At 53.8% G+C, this 11205-nt stretch overlaps 1 protein-coding gene across 1 annotated transcript; it reads left to right on the top strand.

Annotated features, from left to right (window-relative positions):
• Positions 1–4855: 4855 nt before the first annotated feature.
• Positions 4856–11205, top strand: PRKAG3 (protein kinase AMP-activated non-catalytic subunit gamma 3). Its single transcript, XM_040986442.1, has 13 exons — positions 4856–4906; positions 5303–5342; positions 5802–5957; positions 6276–6667; positions 7311–7392; positions 7767–7825; positions 7939–7984; positions 8137–8191; positions 8382–8508; positions 8645–8810; positions 10382–10419; positions 10538–10684; positions 10971–11205. Exons 1-13 carry the CDS (start codon positions 4856–4858, stop codon positions 11085–11087), a joined length of 1476 nt encoding a protein of 491 aa, XP_040842376.1. The 3' UTR covers positions 11088–11205.

The raw sequence follows: 11205 nt of genomic DNA, 5'->3' as shown, positions 1-11205 counted from the left end.
ATATTCTGCAGTGGGAGGGCCTGGGTTTCAACCACAGGTGCTGCTCTGGACTCCTGCTTCCGGTTCATGCGGGGGCTCCGGGAGGCTCTGGTCCCAGCTCAGCAAGTGGGGCTCCTGCTACCCAGGTAGAAGATCCCAACCAAGTTCCCAGCCCTGGGCATTGTGGGCATTTGTGGGCATGAGCTGGTGGATGAGTTCACCCTGCCCATGTCTCTCTGTCTCAAATTTTGGGGGGAAAAATTGAATTGAGCTGTCTTGTATGTTTTTTGCCTGCTCTCACCCACGTGTGGGATTTGCTATTCCAGCTAACACCTTGGGAAGATGCGGCAAGGAGGGCCTCACCGTTACAGCTCTCGGCCATGACTTCTTCAGCCTCCAGAAGTACAAATTAAGTTTCTGTTCCTTCTGTGTCCTCTAGCCCAGGGGATTCTGTCACAGGTGGGCAGACCAGCCCAGAACTGGGAGACACTATCCCTTTAACCTGCATCTTCCTCTGCAGCATCCAAACAGCTGCCCCAGCTCTGGCCAGCACATCACAATTCTAATCAGACTGAACAAGGGGTCCCCAATATCCCATATGAGAATCCGTTTCAGGTCCAGCTGCTTCACTTCCAGTCAAGTTCCCTGCTAATGTACCAGAGAAGCAGCAGAAAATGGCCCAGGTCTTTGGGTCCCTACCACCAATATACAAGACCCAGATGGAGTTCTAGACTCCTGGCTTTGCTTCAGCCCAGTGCCAGCCATTGTAGCCACTGTGGAAGTGAACCAGCAGATGGGAAAATCTCTCTCATTCCCTCTCTCCTTCTCTTTCTGCTATTCTGCCTTTCAAGTAAATAAATCTTTAAAAAAAAAAAAAAAGGAGAAACAACCTTCTAAGTGTCACATGGCATTGCTGTTCAGATCTCATGGGTCACACTTAGTCACAAGGCCATTATCACCTTCAAAGGAAACTTAGACCTAACCCCTTACCCCTTACCAACCTCCCTCCTGCCAACTCCGCAGGGGCATACCCAGGAACCCTGAAAAGGGGAGCAAATTAGGACTGTGACAGGTGTAGTGCCCAAGCCCAGAGGCTGGCATCTCTGTGGGATGGGCAGTTCTGGGGAGCAATGGACTTACGGCAGGCGGTCTGTCCCTTCACTCCCCACCAACAGCTGTTCTCACTCATTGCCTTGGCTGCGCCCCCCCCCCCCGCCCCCCGCATGGTCTCCCCGTCCACTCTCCAGTGTAGCTTCTGGCCTTGTCTCTCAGGACAAAATTGCCCCTCACCCACCCACCACCCTCAGTGGCTGCACCATGAGCACATGTTTCCTGCCAGCACAGGCTGGGGGAGAAGGGGTGGAGCAAGGGTGACCAGAAAGGGTGCTAAGCCAGACTTTGCCTGAGGGTTAGGGTTTCTCTGCCAACACAGTGCTCTCCTCAGTCCTAGACCACCCTGACCAGCTCCGTGGTGAGGACCTTCAGATTCCCATAAATCTTGTTTTGACTTTGGGCTTGGTGTTCCTGTTATTGTTATTTTTAAAAAAGATTTATTTTCTTTTCATTGGAAAGTCAGCTATACAGAGAGGAGAAGAGACAGAGGAAAATCTTCTGTATGTTTATTTACTCCCCAAGTGACCACAATGGCCAGTGCTGTGCTGATTCGAAGCCAGGAGCCAGGAGCCAGATTCTCCCACATGGGTGCAGGGTCCCAATGCTTTGGACTCAAATACTTGGCCTATCTTTTGCTAATACTTTTCCAGGAGTATTAACAAGAAGCTGGATCAGAGGTGGAATATCCAAGACTCTAACAGGTTCCCATATGAGATGCTAGTGCCATAGGCAGCAGCTTAATGCACTGTACCATCAGGCCAGTGCCCTCCTCTCAAACTAGAGGTGGCCACCTGAGGCCATCTGCAAGGCAACACTGGTGTGTGGGAAGGGACTCTGATGTTGAGTGCAGCCCATTGCGCTGGCTCCCACTGACCGCTGACTGGGCCACAGCTGACTCTTCCAAACCACTTCTATTGCTATAAACAATATTAGTATTAGTATTTGAAAGGCAGAGTTACAGAAAGAGAGACAGAGGAGACCTTCTATCCACTAGCTCACTTGCCAAATGGCCACAATAGCCAGGTTCTAGACCAGGCCAAAGTCAGGAGCCTGAAACTTCATCCAACCCTCCCACATGGGCATAGGGGCCCAAGCCCTTGGACCACCCGCCGCTGCTGTCCCACGTACATTAGCAGGGGCTGGATCGGACATGAATCATGTGGGATGCTGGTGTGTGGCATTGCCATACCACTGGTCCCTAAGCTGCCTCCTCTAACTGGATGGTGTATAGCTCTTGTAGTATGTTTGCCAGTAGCAACAAGCAGACGCCAACACAAGCAACGCCTGAATGTCCCCAGCCAGGTTTTGCAAGCTTTGATATCTGTCAGAGTGTGACCAACTCCCAAGGCATCACAGAGGTCAGCCAGAGTCCTGGTTTTGCTGAAACAGACCAACAGTTCGCCTCTCACCAGGGCACGCCATTTTTTCCTGGCTCTCTACTGTCCAACTATAAACAGAGTCACTCTTTGAGGCTTTTCACATAGCACCACTTCCAGATGCCAAATTATGCATTTGTTACAAGATAAGGTTGGTTGCTGTAGCAAAGAATGCTTTAAAGGGGGCCGGCTCTGTGGCACAGTGAGTAAAGCCACCACCTGTGGCACATGCATCCTATATGGGCGCCAGTTTGAGTCCTAAGTTCCAAGCGCTGCACTTCCAGTACAGTTCTCTGCCACTGTTCCTGGGAACGCAGTGGAGAATGGCTTAAGTCCTTTGGCTCTTCTACCCACATGGGAGACAAGACAAAGCTCCTGCGTCCTGGATACAGCCTGGCTCAGTCCTGGCAGTTGTGGCTATTTGGGAAGTGAAGCAGCAGAAGGAAGTTGGCTCTCTTCTTTCTAATTCTGATTTTCAAACAAATAATAAATATTTTTAAAATGCTTTCAGAAAGAAGGCTTATTGCTCTTTTATATAGTAATCTGCAGACAGTGTTGAGCTTGTAGACTGTCTTGGAAACCCCTCACCAGTGTCTTCCCACCTAGGCCCAATGTGGGTGCTCTAGCTCCTGCCACCACATCAGCATTCCAGCCAGCAGAGGGGAAAAGGGAACTCATGCCTCTTTCATTTAAGACCTGACCTGCAAATTGCCTCCATCACTTCTATTCATATTCCATAGGCCAAGTTTAGCAACCCAGTCACACCTAACTGTAACAATGGCTGGGAATCTAAATCGTTATTCCTGGCTGCCATTCCAGCTTAAATTCTCGTGATTCTATTCCTAAGGCAAGGTAAAACAACAACATGATGTCGGGGGGCAACTGACAGTCTCCATCACAGATTATGTCCTTGAGGAAAATGAACCACAGTTCCCACCCTACCTGGCAAGCAAAAGGAAGGAAAATGTTTGGATCAGATCTGTCTACCCTCAAATCAGGCTTCTCTCACAGCCAATCAAATATTTTTGTCATCAAGCTGCCCGTGGTTTGACTGGAGAGAAAAGATCTTCACATGTCTGTCACATAAATGCCCTCTCAGTTCTATACTCAATTCTGTACTGAAGACAGGGCAGTCTGGAAGACACAATCCAAGTGATGGACCTGCTGCTGCCTGCAGGGCAGAGTGGAGGGGATGGAGTGCAGCGGGGAAAGGTGATGTGTGTCAGACAGCTCTGCACCCTGTGTAGACTCTGGAGGTGGCCCAGGGCCTGGGGGGGGGGGCGGTCAGCAGTTGGGAAAAGGGACTTTCCAGGTCCTCTCCATCATATCCTCCAGGGGTGGTTCCCTGACCTTTCCCATCCCCTGTTAACTGTACCTTGGAAAGTTCCATCCTGTGGGACCAATCAGGGCCTGGCCCCCCAGGAGCCTGAAGCATCCAGAACAAGCATGGAAAGGTCCAGCCCCTCCCTGGTCAGCTTTCCTCCTCATCCCCCTTTCTCCTGAAGCAGATCAGGCACTTGGAATGATGATAGGAAATCTGCCCTCTCAACTGAGCAAATAGCCCAGTCAGCCATTACTGAGTGACCACTCCAGAGCCAGGGGCTGGGATGGAAGAGGCTGGAAGAAGGAGAAGGGCGGGGCGGGGAGAGGGAAGCAGCAGCAGCTGGGTCAGCATTCCCTATGTGGAGAATGACTCAAGCCCCAGGAATGCCAAGGAAGGGGGTAGGCAGCCACCAAAGCCAGGCTGGGATCCCGCTGGCAACAACAGATGTGGGATCTGGAGGTGCTGGACCATGGGGTGAGGGGCTGGGGCTCCTAGCCACAGGGACACAGCAGGTGTCTCTGCCACTCTGGACAGGTGCAGACCCAGGGTCCTCACACCCACCCACTCCTCCCCTCTGAAGCCCTCCTCGCAGTTCAGCCTGCTTGTCCTTTGGCTGAGATAGAAGCCTAGACAGCAAAGCAGACATGACCAGCTCTTCCAGGACCACCCCATCAAACCCCTGCCTGGCCTTGTCCCCACTTATCCCTTCCAAGTGTATTCTTAGTACAGGCTTCTGCATGGGATAAAAAGTAGGGCTCAACCACCTTCCACTGCCCCTCTCGCCTTCCCCACAGCGCTCCAAGACACCTGCCGCTCCGTGGCAGGGTCTCTAGCCCGGGAGCCAGGAGCCAGGCAATCTGGATCGCGAGATGTGCACTCCTTCCCTAGGCGCCCGCGGGATTGCAGCAGCTGAGCTGGGGGACCCCTCCCTCCGCGCGGTCGGACACCCAATCAGAGAGAAACCGATCCGCTGTCGGGCCAGGGGCCAGGGGCCGGGCCCAGAATAGTGCTGCCCAGCTACAGTGTCGTGCAGCCAGTCGCTCTGCGCACTGGGGCCGGCCGCATGGAACCCGAGCTGGAGCTGGAGCTGGAGCTGGAGAACCTTCTGCTCAGGGTACGGGGTCCCAGGAGGCCGTGGACGCCGGGGCAGCTGAGGCCGGAGGGGGGCCTTGCTCTGCGCTGGGGCTGGGCTGCCTGTTGCCGCCGCGCGTGCGCGCGCGCGCGCGCGTGTGTGTGTGTGTGTGTGTGTGTGTGTGTGTGTGTGTGTGTGTCTGTCTGCCTGCCTGCCTGCGTGTATGTGCGTATCCACGGCTTGGCTTTGATCTGTGCGCCCCTAAGTGGGCTAGAGGCTGTCTTTTAGAAGTGCGTGTTGGGTGTCCAGCAGCAGCTGGCTCTGCGTGTGACTGTGTGTTATCTGTGCTTGTGGGGTGCCACGGTGGGAGGGGGAGGTTGCAGGTCTGATCGGGATGCAGGCATCTTCCCAGCCCTCAGACATTCCTTCTTTTGGTAGGTCCCATCCTGGAGCACACTTGGAGGCCCTGAGCATCAAGGTGGGTGGGCTGCCCCTGGCTGCGGGCTCAGTCTCCTCTGAGGCATCCCTTGTCCCCCACCCTCCTGACACCTGAGTCCTGATCGTCTGGATTTCATCTTGCCCTCCCTTTCCCTCGTTTCTCTCCATTTTTGCTTCCCTCTGTCTCTTGGCAGGTGCCCTGACCCTCCCCACCCCTTCTTTTTAGAGGGGGCACCTGAAGGCTGAAGGCTCAGATCCCAATCCTGAGCTGGGTGAACTGCAACAATTTGCTGAACCCCCCTGAATTTCTGGCCCTGGCCAGTAACGCAGGGGCCATGATACTTCCCTTCTAAGGCTGCTAGGAGTTTGAGCTGAGAAATTCCTGGCAGAAAAGCTCTCTGGAAGCTTGCAGATCGTCAGTGCAGCTGTTAATAGCATCTTGATGAATTAGGTATCTTGCTTGCTCCCTATCAGCCAACAGACCCATTTCCCTTTCCAGAAATAAGCTTCATAGAACGTGAAGACAGCGCCCCATGGTCATCACCAGCCGTGACCACCAGCTCTGAAAAGGTCCATGGGAAACAGGCCACCAAGGCCTCAAGATGGATGAGACAGGAAGCTGTGGAGGAAGGGGATCCATCAGGTGGGGGCCAAGGTGAGACCAAGGCTAGTTCTGGGGAAATGAGAGCCTAAGCCTTGGCAGTGCCTCAGAGCCCTCCATTACGCATTAGCCCTTGTGGTCTTGGTCTCCCCACATGAGAGAGAACATTTTGTAGAATAGAGGACTCAGCATGGCTAACTCAGAAAGATGGGACCAAGCCACCCCCTGGTGTGACTTAAAGAGTCAGCTGTCGACCTGCAAACTTGGGTCACAGCATCTGGGCTAGGCATAGCTGCTGAGATGAAATCAACTGAGACAACAGATGAGAAAATTACAGTTCTGCCTTCTCCCCCTCCTCCTCCACTCCAACAGGTCCCCAAGCCAGGCCAGCTGCTGAGTCTGCCACTGGGCAGGAAGCCACATTCCCTCAGGCCACACCCTTGACTGGGGTGGGCACCCCTGCAACAGGGTGGGACTACCTCTCGCCTGACAGTGCAGCCTCAGCTGTGCACTCCGGCATGGATGACGTGGAGTTGGCCATGGCAATTCCGGCCACGGAAGCCTGGGGCTGCGAGCTGGAAGACCTGGCAGAAGAGGGGCTAGCCCAGTGCCCGTCCCCACAGGCACAGCCCCTCAGCCTCGGCTGGGATGACGAGTTGCAGAAGCCCGGAGCCCAGGCCTACATGCACTTCATGCAGGAACATACCTGCTACGATGCCATGGCAACCAGCTCCAAGCTGGTCATCTTTGACACCACCCTGGAGGTGAGGCCACAGCTCCACCCTGCCCTCTCTGGCTCCCACCTCAAGGCCCCTCCAAGATCTCCTTCTTGGCATCAGAAGGATAGGAAAGGGATATTCCAGCTCTCTAGAAGTATGTCCTAGTTACCACTCTTGCTTCGCATCTGTAGGGTACCAATGGACCAATAGAATGAGCTCTGGCGGCCTTGCCTGGAGCATGGGAGAGGTATTGTCCACAGGACACAGTTTGAGTGGGGTGACTTGTGAGCACATATATTTATCTCAATAGCTGGAAAACGTGTAGAATGGGGAGGCTTAGGGTAAGGCACCCACAACTCAATATCCCATCTATTTCGGGAAAAAATAAATAAACAGATGTGCAAATATGACCTAAATATTCATAGCTCCAAGACTTAAGAGTAAAAATTAATCTGTGCACCTCTGAGAATCTCAGTGCTCCTGACCCCTCAGTACCTCCGGCCACAAGCTGACTTACCCATGGGCAAATAGACCCCAGCATGACCATGTCCAGTGACGTGGGCAAGACAGGCCAGCTACGTCTGACATTGCCTAGGACATTGAAGGGACAGCAGGCAGGCGAGGTGGAGTGAGGGAGGAGGGTAAGTCTTCACACTGCTCACACCCTCTGACCTGCTCTGCCCCTCAGATCAAGAAGGCCTTCTTTGCCCTGGTGGCCAACGGCGTGCGCGCAGCCCCACTGTGGGACAGCAAGAAGCAGAGCTTTGTGGGTGAGTAAGGGTTGGAGTGGGGCATGGGGAGCAGAAGGCACTGGCACCACCTTTAAGAAAGCTGGGTCTGGGGTCTCCTGGCTTTAGGCAGAGAGGTCCTTTGGCTCCATCTCCTCCTGTCAGAGTTGGTATCAGCTGTTCTCTTTTAGCTTCACCCTACTGGAATTCAAGTCCATGGGTGCTAAGTAGCAAAAGAGGAAAGGAGAGGCAGGAATGAGGAGCCTCATTTTTCAGGCACAAGTGGGTTCCCCCACTGCTCACTCTGCATCTTGGGACAAGGACACTGGCAGGTGCAGCCCTCTGCCTCCCCAAATCATCTGCCACCAAAAGGCCTCAAGCCGACCTTGCCGCTGACTGCCCTCCTTCACTCCCAGGGATGTTGACCATCACAGATTTCATCTTGGTGCTGCATCGCTACTACCGGTCCCCGTTGGTGAGGAAGGAACTTAGGGAGAGGTTCCCCCAGATGCCCACATGGGCTGGGAGCAGGGCTGCCAAGGCGGGAAGGGCGCACCCCTGATTCCAGGAGTCTTTTGGTGTCTCTAGGTCCAGATTTACGAGATCGAAGAGCACAAGATTGAGACCTGGAGGGGTAAGGAAAGCATGAGGACCCCAAAGGGGACTAGAGGATTGTGTGGCCAGCAGGTTCCTGGGGGGCAGTGCAGGGGAAAGATGTGGTGTGGGACAGCCCAATGAGATGGAATGGCATCCCAGTGCCCAAGGTTGATTCAAGCTCTTCTGCAGAGATCTACCTACAAGGCTGCTTCAAGCCCCTGGTCTCCATCTCTCCCAATGACAGGTAGGCAATCCCCTCCATCCATCTGAGCCCCTTCTTTGTCCCCTCCTCTCCCCAGTCCCACTTAGCCCTGAACTCACGGCAACAGGTGGCAGAGGCAGTCTAGGGGGCTCCCCATTCCTGGGGTTGAGTGCAGCTGGGATATAGGGTATTTCCCCTGGCTGCCCTCAGACTCACCTTTCTACTTCGGCAGCCTGTTCGAAGCTGTCTACACTCTCATCAAGAACAGGATCCACCGCCTGCCTGTGCTGGACCCGGCCTCGGGCACAGTGCTGTACATCCTCACACACAAGCGCCTGCTCAAGTTCCTGCACATCTTTGTGAGCCTGCATCCGGGCTTGAGCCCACATGGGGGCCCTGGCAAGGGGACCAGAGGCGCTTAGGGCTGGGAGGAGCAGGAGCCCTCCAGGAGTGGACCAGCCTTTGTTCACCACCCTGAACCTACCCTCCATCCAGGGTGCCCTGCTGCCCCGGCCCTCCTTCCTCAACCGCACCATCCAAGACTTGGGCATCGGCACATTCCGAGACTTGGCTGTGGTGCTGGAAACGGCACCTGTGCTCACGGCGCTGGACATTTTTGTGGACCGACGCGTGTCTGCACTTCCGGTGGTCAATGAATCCGGTACTCACATTCTAGACAGGAGGATATGGCTGGCGGGGGCAGAGAAAGAACAAGGAAGAACCTGGTGGGGAGAAGGCAGGATGCATGTGGGGGGTGAATAGGGGACAGCAGTCTATGTGGAGTGAGGGTTAGGAGTCTGTTTACTTTGAGCCTTGGTCCGTGACTTGGCCTGTCTATGCCTCGGTTACCCCACTGAGGAGATAGGAGCCCTCACAACAGCAGCCCTTCTGAGCCTCCAATGGAGGGTTTGCAAGGTTGGGAGGGATAAAAGGTCACAGTAAGAGAGCAGCCGGAGCCAGGCTTCTAGTAGCAGATCATCCTCAAATGGGCCACAGAAGTGTGGGCCGCACACCAGAGCTCAATTTCCTGCTTTGAAAAGGGTTAGAGAGGGGAATTATTTCTTTGGATGGAGGATGGCCATACACTGTTTCAAAGTTAAAATCACCAGAGTGAAGCAGGGTATTAAAAGTGTTTTTATCTTATTTTCAATTGTGAGAAATTTCAAATATATACAAAGGATGTAAAAACATTATATAATGAACTCCATAGAGTGGTTGGCTGGATTAACTACTGCTTAACAAATTGTCCTCAATCAGTTAACCTTATTTATTTATTTATTTAAAAGATTTTTTTAAATTGGAAAGTCAGGTATACAGAGAGGAGGAGAGACAGAGAAGAATGTCTCTGTCTAATGATTCACTCCCCAAGTGACCATAATGGCTGTAGCTGAGCTGAACTGAAGCCAGGAGCCAGGAGCTTCCTCCAGATCTCCCACATGGGTGCAGGGTCCCAAGGCTGTGGGCCATCCTCGACTGCTTTCCCAGGTCACAAGCAAGGAGCTGGATGGGAAGTGGGGCTGCCAAGATTAGAACCGGCACCTACATGGGATCCCGGTACGTGCAAGGCAAGGACTTTAACCACTAGGCTATCGTGCCGAGCCCTACCTTTTTCATTTTTTCTGAAGCAATTTAAAGTGAACTACAGAAATCACATCATTCCATCCCTGAAAGTTTCAGTCTGCTTCTCTCAAAGTAAGCAGACTCCCCCTCCCTTGTGTTACCTAAAAAAGGTTGAGAAATTGTTAATACAACCCAAGACCAAATCATTTTCCCCAATAGAATCCTTCTTTAACCACCAGCGCATTCAGACCAGGATCCAGTTAAGACCCGTAGCTTGCATTTGTGTCTTTTGTCCCTTAAGTCCATTTTCCCCTTAGTTTTCATGCCGCTGGCACCTTGAACTTGATGGATCTGCTTGCCCACTGAGGTGGCCCTTGTCCCCTCCCTTCTAGCCATGTGCTTCCGTAGACAGTCTAAATGGGGTCCAGACTGCACAGGTGCCATGCCCTGGAGGTACCCTGTCTCACTTTCTGGATGCTGAGCCTGGTCCATGGGTTCAGAAAGTGGCAACTTGCTGCCTGGGTAGGAAGCTAAGGACCTGGGAGAATGGTAAGGAGTCCACTCTGGAGTTTGTCCCAAGCCCTTTGCATAGCACCTGGGTTCCGATGTGAGCTTCTCCCCTTTCCCTCCTCACCTCGCTCCCCCCCGCCCCATTTTCACTCTCCACTGCAGGTCAGGTCGTGGGCCTCTACTCCCGCTTTGATGTGATTGTAAGTGTATGGGGGAGCCGGGTCGGGATGGGGGATGGAGAATGTTAGTAGCCTTGGGGACATTTTGAGGGCATGGGAAGTAAGGTGATTAAGAGCCCTGCTTCTCACCCTGCTGTAGCACCTGGCTGCCCAGCAAACTTACAACCACCTGGACATGAGTGTGGGGGAAGCCCTGAGGCAGAGGACGGTGTGTCTGGAGGGAGTCCTCTCTTGCCAGCCCCACGAGACCTTGGGGGAAGTCATCGACAGGATTGCACGGGAGCAGGTACCCCATGCCCCATGGGCACCAGCCCTGTTTTGCCATGCACTGCTCCAGCTATTTCTGAACCTTGTGCCCTTGCTCTGTCCTCTTGTTTTATGACCCCCCTGTTCCTGACAAAGGAGCCCTGGTGTCCAAGGCCATAACCAGCTGAGTGCCTGCTGCTTGCCATGAAACCCGCTCTGGTCCCTGTTCCTAGTTCTGTTCAGTGATATGCCCTGATTCTGACTTCTTTGGCAGCCACTGTCCCCTAGCTCTGTGCCTTCCCTAAGCACTCACTGTGCACCTGCAGGTGCACCGGCTGGTGCTCGTGGACGAGACTCAGCATCTCCTGGGCGTGGTCTCCCTCTCCGACATCCTTCAGGCACTGGTCCTCAGCCCTGCTGGCATAGATGCCCTCGGGGCCTGAGAACACCCAAGTCTTCCCTCCTGGGCCACCTATGGCAGCTGGAAGCCAGCAAGGGGAACCGGAGCACTTGGCCTGCATCTTCCCTACCCCTGCTTGCTGGTTCAGCTTTGTCTGGCTC

The sequence above is a fragment of the Ochotona curzoniae genome, unplaced genomic scaffold, assembly GCF_017591425.1.
Source record: "Ochotona curzoniae isolate NIBS_2020 unplaced genomic scaffold, NIBS_Ocur_1.0 contig_4514, whole genome shotgun sequence".
NCBI lineage: Eukaryota > Metazoa > Chordata > Mammalia > Lagomorpha > Ochotonidae > Ochotona > Ochotona curzoniae.
This window is presented reverse-complemented; position numbering and strand designations above follow the sequence as displayed.